The 15,828-nt window shown below is 35.5% G+C and overlaps 1 protein-coding gene across 1 annotated transcript in view; it reads left to right on the top strand.

Moving 5' to 3' along the window:
- LRP1B (LDL receptor related protein 1B) overlaps positions 1–15,828 on the top strand; it is a 2,318,354-nt gene that overhangs the window by 2,248,429 nt on the left and 54,097 nt on the right. The window contains exon 85 of the mRNA XM_053597274.1: positions 15,495–15,669. Within this exon, the coding sequence (XP_053453249.1) occupies positions 15,495–15,669 (175 nt within the window). The remainder of the gene's footprint in view (positions 1–15,494; positions 15,670–15,828) is intronic.

Raw genomic sequence — 15,828 nt, 5'->3', positions numbered from 1 at the left:
TGTGTTCAATTTTACTCTTATGAATGCAAAAATATAAATATCATACATCTGATTTGAATAAATGTAGGTATTTTAAAATCCAGTAAGTTTTCCAGGTAGCAGTTAAAAGCAATATTAAATAAAAAGAGAATGCCAGGGTGGCACCTGTGGCTCAAAAGAGTAGGGTGCTGGCACCATATGCCTACAATGGCAGGTTCAAACCCAGCCCCCGCCAAAAAGTGCAAAAAAAAAGAAATGCCAGAGATAACCAATAATTTTTTCACAGTAAAGCTATTCAGTTATATGAAAAGAAACTGTCTTCTTTAGAGAAGTTTCTCTTCAAGTCCCTTGCCCACCCTGAGATGAGATCTTGTGTTATTTTCTTGCTAATACATTTGAGTTCTCCATGGATTCTGGTTCTTAGACCTTTATCGGAGGTATAACCTGAAAATATTTTCTCCCATTCTGAGGACTGTCTGCTTGCTTTACTTACCATGTTCTTGGCTGTGCAGAAGCTTTTTAGTTTCATCAGGTCCCAGTAGTATATTTTTGATACTGCTTCAATTGCCTGGGGCATCCTCCTCATAAAATATTCACCCAGGCCGATTCCTTTTAGAGTTTTCCCTGCACTTTCTTCAAAGATTTTTATAGTTTCATGTCTTAAGTTTAAATCTTTTATCCAATGAGAGTCTATCTTAGTTAATGGTGAAAGGTGTGGGTCCAGTTTCAATCATCTACAGGTTGCCAGCCAGTTTACCCAGCACCATTTGTTAAATAGGGAATCTTTTCCCCACTGAATGTTTTCAATTGGCTTGTCAAAGATCAAATAATGGTAAGTAGCTGGATCCATTTCTTGGTTCTCTATTCTGTTCCAGACATCTACTTCTCTGTTTTTGTGCCACTACCATGCTGTTTTGATCACTATCTATTTATAGTACAGTCTGAGGTCTGGTAGCATGATTCCTCCTGCTGTGCTTTATTGCTGAGTAACATTTTGGCTATTCGAGGTTTTTCTGATTCCATATAAAATGAAGTATTATTTTTTCAAGATCTTTAGATTATGACAATGGAGTTTTAATAGGAATTGCATTAAAATTATTTATTGCTTTGGGTAGTATAGACATTTTAACAATGTTGATTCCCAGCCATGAGCATGGTATGTTTTTCCATTTGTTAACATCTTTAGCTATTTCTTTTCTTAAAGTTTCATAGTTCTCTTTGTAGAGATCTTTCAAGTCCTTTGTTAGGTATACTCCCAAATATTTCATCTTCTTTGACACTACTGTGAAAGGAACAGTGTCCTTGACTGTTTTTTCGGCTTGGTTATTGTTGTTATATATAAGGCTACAGATTGATGGGTGTTGATTTTGTAGCCTGAGACATTGCTATATTCCTTGATCACTTCTAAAAGTTTTGTAGTAGAATTCCTAGTGTTTTCCAGATATATGACCATATCGTATGCAAAGAGTGAAAGTTTGATCTCTTCTGACCCTATGAGGATACACTTGATTGCCTTTTCTTCCTTAATTGCAATGGCTAAAACTTCCATTACAATATTAAAGAGCAATGGAGACAATGGGCAACCTTGCCTGGCTCCTGATCTAAGTGGAAATGATTTCAATTTAACTACATTCAATACGATATTGGCTGTGGGTTTGCTGTAGATGGCCTCTATTAGTTTAAGAAATGTCCCTTCTATACCAATTTTCTTAAGTGTTCTGATCATGAAGGGATGCTGGATATTATCAAAAGCTTTTTCTGCATCAGTTGCAAGAATCATATGATCCTTATTTTTTAGTTTTTTTATGTGCTGAATTACATTATAGATTGAACCAGCCTTGAGACCCTGGGATAAATCCCACTTGGTCATGGTGTATAATTTTTTTGATGTGTGGTTGGATTCTGTTTGTTGGGATCTTATTGAGTATTTTAGCATCAATATTCATTAGTGATATTGGTCTATAGTTTTCTTTTCTTGTTGGGTCTTTTCCTGGTTTGGGGATCAAGGTGATGTTTGCTTCGTAGAATGTGTTGGGTAATATTCCTTCTTTTTCTATATTTTGGAAGAGGTTTAGTATTATAGGTACTAGTTCTCCTTTAAAGATTTGGTAGAATTCTGATGTAAAGCCATCTAGTCCTGGGCTTTTCTATTTAGGGAGATTTTGTATAGTTGATGATATTTCAGAACTTAATATGGGCCTGTTCAACATTTCCACTTCATTCTGGCTAAGTCTTGGTAGGTAGCATACTTCCAGATATTGGTCAATTTCTTTCAGATTTTCATATTTCTGAGAGTAGAGTTTTTTATAGTATTCGTTAAGGATTTTTTGAATTTCTGAGGGGGTCTGTTGTTATTTCATCATTACCGTTTCTGATTGATGAAATTAGAGACTTTATTTTTTCCTGGTTAGGGTGGCCAAAGGTTTATTCGATTTTATTGATCTTTTAAAAAAACCAACTTTTGGATTTATTGATCTGTTGAATAATTCTTTTTGTTTTCTTTTTTTTTTTTTTGTGGTTTTTTTTTTGGCTGGGGCTGGGTTTGAACCCGCCACCTCCTGCATTTGGGACCAGCGCCCTACTCCTTGAGCCACAGGTGCCGCCCTCTTTTTGTTTTCAATTTCATTTAATTCTGCTCTGATTTTGGTTATTTCTTTTCTTCTGCTGGGTTTGGGGTTGGAGTGTTCTTCCTTCTCCAGTTGCTTGAGATGTTCCATTAAGTTATTAACGTCCTCTCTTTCCATTTTCTTGACGAAGGCTTGCAGTGCTATAAATTTCCCTCTTAGGACTGCCTTTGCAGTATCACAGAGATTCTGAGAATTCGTGTCTTGATTGTTGTTTTGTTCCAAAAATTTGGTGATTTCCTTCTTAATCTCGTCTATAACCCATCTATCTGTCAGCATAAGGTTGTTAGCTTCCATGTTTTTGTATGGGTATGCAAATTCCTATTGTTATTGAGTTCAACTTTTATTCCATGATGGTCTGAGAAGATGCAAGGAATAATTTCTATTTTTTTAAATTTGCTGAAGTTAGATTTGTGGCCTAGGATGTGGTCAATTTTGGAGTATGTTCCATGGGCTTATGAGAAGAATGTGTATTCAGTTTTTTTGGTATGAAATGTTCTGTAGATATCTGTTAAGTCCAGATGTTGAATGGTTGAGTTTAAATCGAAAATTTCTTTGCTTAGCTTCTTTTTGGAGGATCTATCCAGCACTGCTAAAGGGGTGTTAAAATCTTCAGCTACTATGGAACTGGAGGAAATCAAGTTGCTCCTGTCTGTTAGAGTTTCTCTTATAAATTGAGGTGTGTTCTGGTTGGTTGTATAAATATTAATAATTGAAATCTCATCATATTGAGTATTACCTTTAACAAATATGACGTGTCCATCCTTATCCTTCCTTATTTCAGTTGTTTTAAAGCCTATTGCGTCTGTGAATAGGATTGCAACACCTGCTTTTTTCTGTTTCCATTTGCCTGGAGTAGATAGTTGACCATCTCTTCACCTTGAGTCTATATTTGTCTTTTAATGTAAGATGCAATTCTTGTATGCAACAGATATCTGGCTTGAGTTTTTGTATCCAGTCAGCCAATCTGTGCCTCTTTAGAGGGCAGTTTAAACTATTCACATTAATTGAGAATATTGATAAGCCTTTCAAGAGTCTGGTGGACATTTTTAATCCTTTTACGACTGTGGAAGTTGGAATTTGGTAAAAATTTTATGGGTGAGTTTACTTTTGTGGTGATGGATTACGCTGGTCTTTATGGAGGATAGGTCTGAGAATATCCTGGAGAGCTGGTTTAGTTATGGCAAATTTCTTCAACATGTGAATGTCATTAAATATAATTTCTCCGTCATAAAGGAAACTCAGTTTAGCTCGGTACAGGATCCTGGGTGAAAGTTATTTTGTTTTAGGAGAGTAAAAGTCGATGACCATCCTCTTCTAGCTTGAAAGGTTTCAGCAGAGAGATCTGCAATTATTCTAATATTCTTGCCCTTGTAGGTGATGGTTTTCTTTCGTCTGGCTGTTTTCAGAATTTTTCTCCTTCATATTAACTTTAGTGAAATTGATTATCATGTGTCTGGGAGATGTCTTATTTGGATTGAGTCGTGCTGGAGTTCTGAAACTGTCTGCTATCTGAATTTCAGAATCTCTTGGCATGTCTGGAAAGTTCTCCTTCATAATCTCATGAAGAAGAGTCTCGGTGCCTTGTGAAGCCACTTTGTCACTTTCAGTGGATCCCTATAAGATGAATATTGGTTTTCTCCGAATTATCCCAGAGCTCTCTGAGAGAGTGGTCAGTTTTTGCCCTCCATTTGTCTTCCTCTTTGAGAGTTTGGGAGCATTCGAAAGCTTTGTCTTCAATGTCAGAAATCCTTTCTTCTGATTGCTCCATTCTGTTACTGAGGGATTTTACTGTGTTTCTCAGATCTTTGAGGGCTGCAACTTCTTGTCTCAAATGTGTCAAAGTCTTTGGTCATTTGGTCTTTAATTCATTGAATTCTTGAGATATCTTTTGGGTTACTGCTTGGAATTCTGATTCGATCTTATTTGCTATCCAGATTCTTAATTTGATTTCTGACATCTCAGCTATTTGTTTGTGCATGGGATCTTGTGCTGCGTCTGCCCCATTGATCCTTGGGGGAGTTGATCTACTCTGATTATTTATATTGCCAGAGTTTTTCTGTTGATTTCGCCTCATGATTGTTTTTCACTGTTGCCTCTGGGCGTCGTCAGAGTTGGGGAGGTGTCTCTCCAAGATTAGACCCTAGCGGGATCACTCTATTGTTGCTGGATCTTTATAGGCAGTGACCCTGTGTAGTTCCTCTGGGGCTGCCCCAGCCATAGAGTTCTGGTTGTGGAAGCAGCTCCGGGTGTGACACACCCGGATCCAGCAACAGGGCGGGAGGTGGTGCGCACGGTTCTGGGAGTGCCTGGTGCCCAGTGACTTTGGCACAGTGCCCCAAGGCTCCAGCCGTCTCTGGCCAGGAGAAGGGCTCTACGCTAAGGCTGGGACGGCTCCAGAGGGTGAGCGGCTACCAGAGTCCCTGGCCAAACGAGTGGGCTGATGTGGAGGCAGGGCGGGTACCAGAGGGAGGACGTGTTGTTGCATGGCTCCTGCAGTTCCTGGTCAGGGTATGCGGAGTCCCAGAGGGTGCAGGTCGCGGGTCAGTGGTCATGGTGCAGCTCTTGTGGAGGTCTGGGTGGCGCTAAGCCCAGGAGTTTGAGATTGCTATGATCTGTGATGCTACAGCAGTCTACCCAGGGCAACAGCCCAAGGCTCCAGTGTGCCAAAACCGATCTCACTCTGCCCCTGAGGGTTAAGGCTGTAAGGCAGCTCAGTCCCCCACTTAGGCTGCTCAGTCATTAGGTTAGTAGCTCCCGCCCAATCCTTGCTCTGCGACCCTGAGGGCAGAGCTTTCTGGGGCAATTCTCTCACAATGGCTTCCTGCAGTCCACAGCCGAACACTATTAGCTCTGTCCTGCTCAGCGGCTCAGTCTCGGGCCCTAGACAATGCCCAAAGTTCTCTGCACTCCTGCTCAAGCTCTCCCCAGGGCAGTTCAACTGAGTGCCAAGTCCAAAAACACCGAAACATTTCACAGGTAAGGCCTTTCCGGTTTGCAGTCTCACTGCTGCTTGTACTTACTTTATGGCTGCTGGCGGGATTAGGTCCATCGAACACATGCCACCACTTGCCAGTTTTCCACTGTTTTTGTCCTCCTCTTGGAGTCTTATTGACTCCCTATATCCTCAAAGGGATAATTATAGGCAGTTCCTACCAGCCAGAGATGCCTGGAGTCTTTTCTCCTCAGACTCACCAAGCCCAGTTGCAGGGAAGGTGTTACTCAGCCGCCATCTTGCTCCACCTCCCCAAGTGACTACATTTGATTTTTTTTTTTTTTACCTTCAATGCTACTGAAGATCCATGATTAAATCAGTGGTAATCAGATGATCTAATTTTCAATTTAATGGAATATTTATACTTTATCTATTAGTTTGAATAACTTAGAAAATCTATAATGATGATCTGAGGGCCATTATTTTTATAACTTTATTATTTATTATTTTTATAACTTTCCTTAAAAATCTATTGATGATATGGACCAGTTTAATGGCAGTAGGAAACAAATTGGCATGGATAGAACCATGCAATGAATGTCACCTAATTTAACTGACTACTTGAATATTATCTAAGGCTGAGAACTAAGATCACTTCCATGGCACCTTTGGACTATAAGAAATGAAATTTACCTAGAATTTTTCATTTTCAGATTTCAATGTTTCTTGCATTGGAAAATATCAGAGGATTTTGGGGACTTTATTGGATATGTACTCATTTCTTTCTCCTAGAATCTGTCTAACCAGAATCCATAGAAATACTAGCTTTTAGAGGTAATAATACAGAATTTAAAATACTCTTTTGAAATCATATAAAACTATGTAAATTAAAACTGTATAGAGTAACAAATAGTTTTGACAACTTAAGGGTTTTTAAATTATTATTTTCATCATTATAGATGAAACTCAATTATAACATTTGTAAAAAAACAAAAAGTTCATTGCTCCTTCTTAAAATTGTTAAGTTTAAACTGACATAATCTACAAGAAAATGTCTTTGTAAATTATAAACAAATAAACATAATTAATTAATAACTAATTATAAACATAAATAAATAATAAATAAACATTGTTTTTAATTTTATCTTTTTGCTATGTCACCTGGGGTTACAATGAATGCTATATATCAGGTCATGTATACTTAGGTACTACATAACTTGGATAATGAAAATAAATTTATTATTTTTATAGCATTTGTGCATATTGTATGAGATGTTTTGTTTTGAAATTTCTAAAATGATGTGTGAATTTATAATGACCTTCTGTACTGAGTCACTGAAAGCAAGTAAATTAGATAACTGATGTACATGTTTGAGTTTGAAGTTCTGTTCACTCATTTTTTTATGTGTGATCTTTGACAAGTTGCTTTACCTCTATGTGCTCCAGTTTACTTATCTATAAAAAGAGGATAATACCATCTAAGGTGTGTGACTCTACCAAACATGTTCCTAGCATATAGAAGATACCTAAAAAAGAGTCTTTATCTTCATCATAATCATCATTTCCATCATTTTACTCAAAGCAAGCTGTAGTTGGCCATATGATATTAAGGACACCATTAGGTGGATGAGAAGAGAATCAGGGTGTAATTTTAGACATCATTTACTATTACTGTTTCAGTTCAAAGATGACCAAAAGGTATCTTGAAGAAATTAATCAAGTAACTTAGCAGAGGTCATATTGTTAGCTGAGGAAGGACTAGATTTTGCCTCATATTCTGTCCATCTTCTTTCCTGTTTCTTTTTTTTTTTGTCTTAAAAACTCTTTCATTTTTTTCTTACTATGTAGGACATACAAACACACCATTTGAAAAAAATAAAGACTTTTAAATGGGCAAAGAATTGCAGAGCAACTATTGATCTCACATCTCACTTAACAAGAGGCAGCAGGGACTTGTAGAAATAGCAGACTTCTTGCCATTAAGTGAGACATACAAAAGGCTCCTGTGTTAACATAGTCCAGAAAACCACAGCTATTTTTTTTTTTTCTTGAGACAGAGTCTCACCATATCACCCTTGGTAGAGTGCTGTTGCATCACAGCTCACAGCAACCTCAAACTCTTGGGCTTAAGCGATTCTCCTGCATTAGTCTCCCAGGTAATTGGGACTACAGGCGCCTGCCACAATTGCCCAGATATTTTTTGGTTGTAGTTGTCATTGTTTTTTGGCAGGCCCAAGCTGGATACAAACCTGCTCTGGTGTATGTGGCTGGTGCCCTAGCCCCTGAGCTATAGGCGCTGAGCCAAAAACCACAGCTCCTCAGTTGGAGCCTTTTTCTGCTTGACTGCTATGTTTTTCTTTTTTTCTTTTTTTTTTTTATTAAATCATAGCTGTGTACATCAATATGATCATGGGGCACCATACACTTGGTTCATAGACCATTTGACACATTTTCATCACATTAGTTGACATAGCCCTCCTGGCATTTTCTTAGTTACTTTGCTAAGACATTTACATTCCACATTTACCAAGCCTCACATATACCCTTGTAAGATGCACCACAGATGTGATCCTTTCAATCCCCCTCCCTCTACCCACCTCCCCCCTCCCCCCCACCCTTTCCCCCTTCCCCCTATTCTTAGGTTGTAACTGGGTTATACTTTCCTGTTTTTTATCTCATCCAGTATAAATATTCATCAAAAGTCTATAAAATGTTATTGTTGTCTGTTCTGGAAATTCTTGTGCATTTCATACATTCATGGAAGCATCCATACACCCACACTGCAGGAAAAATGTCATCAGAATTCTTCAAATCTACTGCTTATGAGACACAATTAAGTAACAGTGACAGTGGGATGTGAATTGTGCTGAAACTGAGCCCCTGGTTATAGAATGCCCAAGGGTATGCCCTGTGGAATACCTAGTCTTTGTGATAGTAATTCCATCTCACTTTTAATTTATTGTTGTTGTATATGTGTGTGTTTGTGTGAAGTCCTAAATTATCAAATACTTTAAATATGAGTCTTAAAGCCAATTCACAGGACTTAAATTTTAAAGGCCAGATTAAAATTTAGTGAAGTAGAACAATTTGTATATGTTCTTATAATTGCATTATGTGAATGTATTAATATAATATGTATATAATTACTTTCCCCTTGTATAGGTATTCTTTATTACTGATGAAAGACTCTCCAGGTCACCCATTGTTCTTACTGAGTATCTTCATCTCCTTATTAGCTATTATTTTAGTTTAATTTTCTTCTCTTTAAGTTTAGTATTTCATTAACCATTACCATGTAAATAGCCCAGTTGCAAATATGAGTTAATAGCTAAAGAGTCTTGGCAATTACTTTTCAATAGAAGGCAATATTAAGGAAAGGAAATATAGTATTATTAAGAAGTAAATATGAAAAGTTAAATGTGGTTAGAGATTTTATAGATCTCTGGATGTCCATGAATATTTATAAAACTGTGTATATACCCATATATGTACATTTTGTGTAGTCTTTTACTGTGAAAAGATAAAATAAAGAGACATTTTCTTGTATTTCTAGTTGCATGAAAAGAAAAGATTGAGAAAGAAAGAAAGAGAAACAGTTTGATGTAATGATCTCTCTTGAAGATTATTTTTGCTGCAGAAAATAGCCATTCACTTATTCTTCGGTTACTATTCACCTAATTATCATAAGAATACTCAGTAATTACATACTCATCATTGTCCTTTAGATTATATGATTGTATTTGATGTTACTAGGTAATTCTAAATGTAATTACCCTACAGAGGTTATAACAATTTTTATATCATGAATATAAAGGGTTATATAATTTCATGGTTATCTCTACTTTCTTAGCACAGATGAATTACATTTCATTATAACTCCTTATCATATACAGAATGTCTCAGTTGTTATGCTGCTCAGGTCAGTAAAATGTTCAAAACTTGTAAGATGAAATGTTCCGCAGGAAAACTTTACTTTTGGTAATGGTATGTGTAGGCTTTGCCACTGCAACTATTCAGATCAATTTTAGTTCTTGATTTCTTCTTGCAACTGGGTACTCAGCTCTCTGAGAGCAGTGTCCTGTCCTTATTTCTGGTCTCATTCTGCAGTTCCTAGTATACAATAAGACGTGTATATCCTCAGAAAATAATCATCTATGATGTACTATTTCCCTTTTATCTTCATAGTCAAATTATTCATGTTGCTCAAAAGAAGATTGACAGTATTGTTCTATCAGCTTTGCTTTCATTTTTTTTTTTTTTGAGAGAGAGAAAGTCTCACTTTGTCACCCTTGATAGAGTACTGTGGTGTCACAGCTCACAGCAACCTCAAATTCTTGGGCTCAAGCAATTCTCTTGTCTTAGCCTCCCTAGTAGCTGGGGCTACATGTGCCCACCACAATGCTAGCTATTTTTAGAGATGTGGTCTTGCTCTTTCTCAGGTTGGTCTGGAACCTGTGAGCTCAGACTATCCATCAGTGTCAGCCTCCCACAGTGCTAGAATTACAGGCGTGAGCCACCACACCAGGCCAACTTTGCTTTCCATAAATTCAGACTTTCCTACTGAACTCTTCTTCTATCTTCCATCTTTAATCACTCACTTCTGTCTCTAATCTCTTCCCTATTTCAACCCTCCAGTGAAGATTGTTTATCGTCTATATTTTCCCCATAACCATCCCTTTTTTTAGTTTACCGCGTTTTTAAAACTCTCCTATTGTGCCAATGACTATTAACCTGAACTTAATATTTGAAAAAAAAGATGATTGTGTCTGTGTGAGAAGAGGATGTGAGGTGGCTGGTTGTGTATCTGTGTGAGAAAGTACAAAACAATCACTTTGCTGCCTATCTTGGTGCTAAGCAACCACCAACGTCCCTGTCCCTCTTGATTTTTGAAGGAATTATTAACTGTTTTATTTAAATGTATTTTCTGCTTTATATTCAGTAACATTAAACTTATCAAAGGTAAAATGTGAAAACAATCAGAAGACATTAAAATTTCCTCAAAGGTAAACTCATAAAAATAATATGACAGATGGGCATTTAATAAAATATCAATATATTTTAGTTAAGAACATGTCTATCTATCTTTCCTAAAGAATATTTTCAAAATAGTTTTAAAGCATTTTTAATGCTTAGAGTGGTAACCTCTGTGGGATAATTAATTTTCAGTAGTATGTGATTTTTAAAAAGTGATCCTCTGGCAACTATGAAACTTCTCTGTTCCTTTCATAGCTTATTAGATTAGGAGCAGAACGCTAGGAAGCAAAATGAGTGATTGCATACTGAAGAAGATTCCTCATATACTATTCTTCTTCATATTTTACTAAATTAGTAAGCCGATTTCTGCTGGGCTGGAAAGTACTATTGAAGTATTCCTTTTTATTAGATAAATAGCTGAAGTGATACTTAGAATTTAAATATGAGTGTTTAGCAGTTATTTGAAAGTGTACAGAGAGGTGACACTGATGAAAATACAGCATGTATTTATACAAGTTTACATAGATGATTTTAATTTAAAGTGGATTAATGCTGTGAAGAGGATGAGAGAGAAATTAATGTGACATTCTTATGATTCATTAAGTGTTGAAATCATGGTATTGAAAACATGGACTTTGTTTGAATTACCAATTTAGAAATAGACAACACCCACAAATATTTCAAACTTTCCTGCACTTGGGTCATGCTACTGCTTGAAATCACATAGAACACTTGAAGGAATTATTTTGCTTTATAATTTACAAGCATCCAATGCTAGTGCAGTAGCTTAAATAAGTATCAGATGCTAAGATCACTTATTAAGTTAGACCCACTTTCTGCTCTGTTCAGGAAGGTTAGAGTTGGAGATTACTAAATAGGGAAAGGTTAAAGACAAGAAAGGAAGAGAGGGAGGGAGGAGTAGTTAAGGGAAAAAGACAGATATCATATTTGCAATCAAAAGATAGGCCCTAGAATCCTAATAGAAGTATGAGGAATAAAAAAATCCCAGGCAAACATATAACTCAGCAACTTTCACACGCTTCAGATCTTATGCCAAACAATAGGAGATAGTAGATTTTCACAGAAAGGTAATGAGAACCATCTTTGCCAAGGCTGAAGTATAGTGAGCAACTATTTGCCCCTGAACTTCAACTCAGCATAGTGTGAACAATGTGAACTGGGGATAAATGAAATGCCTGTATTTGAACATCTGGAGAGAAAGACTTCAGAGCCTAAAATGAATTCTGACTTTGTACATGAAAAAAATGGCATGGTTAACATGCAATTTACATGCAATTAACAACATGCAATTTAGAATTATTTCTTAAACTATAAATTCTAAATCTGCTTATTTCACAGTTTTATTGTAAGTAAACATTGCTTTTATAGTCTTTGGATTCCATTTATTTGCCAGGAGGCCAGTCAACTGCATTGTATAATGTACATATGACAAGCTATGAAAAAAAACTATTAGAAACATTAAAGAGTGCAGAATTTCCTTTAAAGCATAAAAGTACATCATTAATTCTTTTTAAAAGTTGTGCCTATAAAAATTAAGTAAAATTTCTAAAACATTCTAATGTAGCTTATATGCCCCGATTTAAAAAAAATTTTTCCATTGAAGTATAATATACACAGAAAATCACAAGAATATTAGTAAATTATATTTTATAATATTTTATAATAATATCAGTAAATTATTATAATGTGTATCCATCAGGGTAAACTGACCTTCAGGTCAAGGAAACCTTATCAGAACCTCAGATATTCCCTAACACTCTCTTATCACAACCCTTTATTTTCTCCCCAGAGATAATTCCTTCTCAACTTCCAAAGCCATAGATTTGTTCTGGCTTTTGAATGTCATATACATGAAAAAAATGCAGTATAAATATTTTGTGTCTAGCTTTTTTCTATCAATATCATTTTTGTGAAATTCATCTATATTGTTGCCATAGCTGTAATGTTTTCATTGTGTGTTTGTGTATATGTTCATTTTATTGTTTGAATGAATCATAGTTTACCCGTTTTTCTTGTGATGGACATTTAGATTTTTTTACTTGGGGCTATTTCTAAAAAGATGTTTGTGCATGTGATATCGACAATAGAATCTCTGTAAGTAGACCACATATAGGACTGTAACAAACTGGTCAACATAACAAAGGTGGCCAATATAGGGAGGTGGTCAGCTATCAAGGTTCTACCCTTTATGTGTTGGTGCACATATGCTTGCTTTTCTCTTGGGTATATATTAAGAGTAGAAATTCCAGGTCATAAAGTATACATTCAAATTTAGTAGATACTGGCAACTGTTTTCCAAATTAGTTGGACCAGTATCACTCCCACTAGAGGTGGGTGAGAGTTTCTGTATTGTATCAATGTTTGGTGGGTGTGTAAATAGCGTTTCATTGAAGTATTCATTTGTATTTCCTTGACTACTAATGAATTGTGCACATACCCACATCTTTTTAATCTTAATATAGGACAGATTTAAGTTATACATCAAAATTGCTTATAATTAGAATATTGCAGATAAGTTTTTAACTCTGCTCTAGTGTTATACTTGATAGTCATCAACCTTGAGAATGTCAATCCAATTTTTTTTTTTTTTTTGGTTTCCAAGATCTTCTCATGGTTATAAAAACAAAGTGGTTCAAATTTTTAGAATAAAAGGTTACATTTTAATTTTGGTTCCCCTTGTTAGTTAAGAATTAAGCTATTTTGGTCTATTTGCAATTATTACTATTAGACGATGTGCTCTCTGTGCCATCTAGTAAAATTCTCTCCAGATCATCATTTCTTACATTCCCTCATTCCCATGGGAACTAACTGGGCCCCATTTAAGACCTATGAATTATAATCTAGGAGTAGGTGGCAGCAGAGAAAAGCTCTGAAATTTGTATCTTCAAGTAAGTTCCCTGTATGATTCTGATGAATTATCCACCTTGGCAACCTCTGAATAATAACATAGTAAGAAAACCTTGTAAAGATCCATCAGCCAATTTCTATATCCTATAAGACAGCTGAATCAAGTCCAACAGATGAAATTATAAAGCAATTGGGGAAAATATTCAGAGAACTTTCCATCAATAAGATGTAAACATTCCACATTGTATATTAAATCAACACATTGTACCCCATAAATGCATTAATATACACAGTTATGATTTAATAAAAAAAAAGAGGTATGGTATCTAGCAAACTGCCTAACAAAGATTGTTCTTAGATTTCTGCAACAAATGGGAGGCCATTCTAGATGATCACAAGGGCTACTGTTAATACACACTTAATAAGTAAAAATGGAATTTATGTTGTATGCAAATACTTATCAATCCTAGAGCAACTACAGAATCTATATTGAATGTACACTAACACTATTATTTTCTTAATTTTTAGGTCTTTAAGTATCTCCTCTTTTGAAAGTGCTAATTTTCTTAAAATTAACAGAAACCTATATTAATAGGCTTAAACAAGGAAGCTCAATGAAGTTAATTGTCATAATGCAACAGTGGGCATAAGAAATGCTTGAAATAAATTTCCATAAATATGAACCAAGCCTGTCAATAAATTTAATTGCTGTCTGATTTAATAAAGGGCTAGATAAACACACAACCATAAGAATTATAACTTATGTTTTAAGTTTCCTCACTGACTATAATTGTAATACAGCAGGTTAAAGTTTATAAATTGTCATTTTTCTCAGCTAATCTCATTTAATGTTGCTTCATAATTAGATAACTAAAAGGAAGTTGCAGCATCTAAACAGAGTCTTGTATTAATTTAGTCAGCTTTTTTTTTTTGCTTACAATTATTTGTATTATGAATTTCAGTATTTTAAATGTGATACATTAGAATATATTCATATATAAACACACATGTAAGGTCCTGTCTGCTTTTCAAAAGGGTGAAGCAGAATATCTAGTTGTATGTTGCAAGCGATTATTATATTAATAAATGACCTTTGTTATTATTCATGTTCAAGAGATGTAGAAGTATTTAGAGGAAATCTTCCTTTGCAGTTGAGAAAATTGTACGTGATTCTTGGTAAGAAACAGTCTTTCAAAAAAGGGTTTCAGATTACAGGGAATTGTTTTCTCTGATTGATAGGAAGAATAGTCTGTCAGCTTGGAAGAGGATAATAGCCCAGATTTCTGTTATCATCCCCCACTCATGATAAATCAAGTGGTTTCCCAGTTCACTTTCCTCTTGAAGTTCATGAGAGACACACTTTCATTTTCATTTTATTTTATTTTTTATTAAATCATAGCTGTGTACATCAATATGATCATGGGGCATCATACACTTGTTTCATAGAATATTTGACACATTTTCATCTCATTAGTTGACGTAGGCCTCCTGGCATCATGCTAGTTACTTTGTCAAGACATTTACATTCCACATTTGCCAAGGCTCACATGTACCTTTGTAAGATGCACCACATGTGAGACACACTTTCTTATTTGCTCACCTGCTCAGGAATTTGTAAAATGCTTGTATTTGTTCTGCTACCTATTTGGGGGAGGCTTCTTTTACACATAAAACCAAATACTGGAGAAGAGGTAGGAGTCCTCTACTCACTACAAATTTCACCCACTGTTCTGTGGGTGAAAAGAGGTAGAAAGGGCAATAAAAATGATATCTAAAGGAGTTTTAAGCATTTCTGCTCGTTTCAAACTATGCTAATGTTCATTAGAAGAAAAGCTAAAGAACCCTGTTTACTTAAGCTTTAAAATTCAGAACAAAAACTTTGTCACTAGCATTGTATCAGTATAACCCATCTCCTCTTATACAAATAAACTGATGCCTGACTCAAAGAGAGGAATCAATAGCATGATAGAGAATTCTAGTTTAAATGTAATTATAAACTGCTTTTGTAGATTTGTTGATTGACCATTTTCCCATATTAAACAGTAACATTTATTATCACTGAAGAAAAACACGTTGTAATATAATTTCATTTTTCTGTTGTGCATTCTTCTTAGATGTTTGCCACCACTATTGTGTGAATTCTGAGTCTTGTACCATTGGGGATGATGGAAGTGTTGAATGTGTCTGTCCAACACGCTATGAAGGACCAAAATGTGAGATCGATAAATGTATAAGGTGTCATGGGGGACACTGCATTATAAATAAAGACACTGAAGATATACTTTGCAAGTAAGTGGACATCCAGCTTAACTTATTAAAGCATTTGAACCCGTAAAGAGCAGTTCAGCATTAAAGCAATGAAAAAATGTTAATTATTTTTATTGCAAACTTCTATATGGTAACCATCTTTTATGGCTAGAGATGATATTTAAGTTATTTTAATTAAAC

This window comes from Nycticebus coucang, chromosome 7 (assembly GCF_027406575.1).
Source record: "Nycticebus coucang isolate mNycCou1 chromosome 7, mNycCou1.pri, whole genome shotgun sequence".
Taxonomy (NCBI): domain Eukaryota; kingdom Metazoa; phylum Chordata; class Mammalia; order Primates; family Lorisidae; genus Nycticebus; species Nycticebus coucang.
The sequence above is the reverse complement of the archived record's forward strand: the minus strand, read 5'-3'. Positions and strand labels throughout refer to the sequence as shown.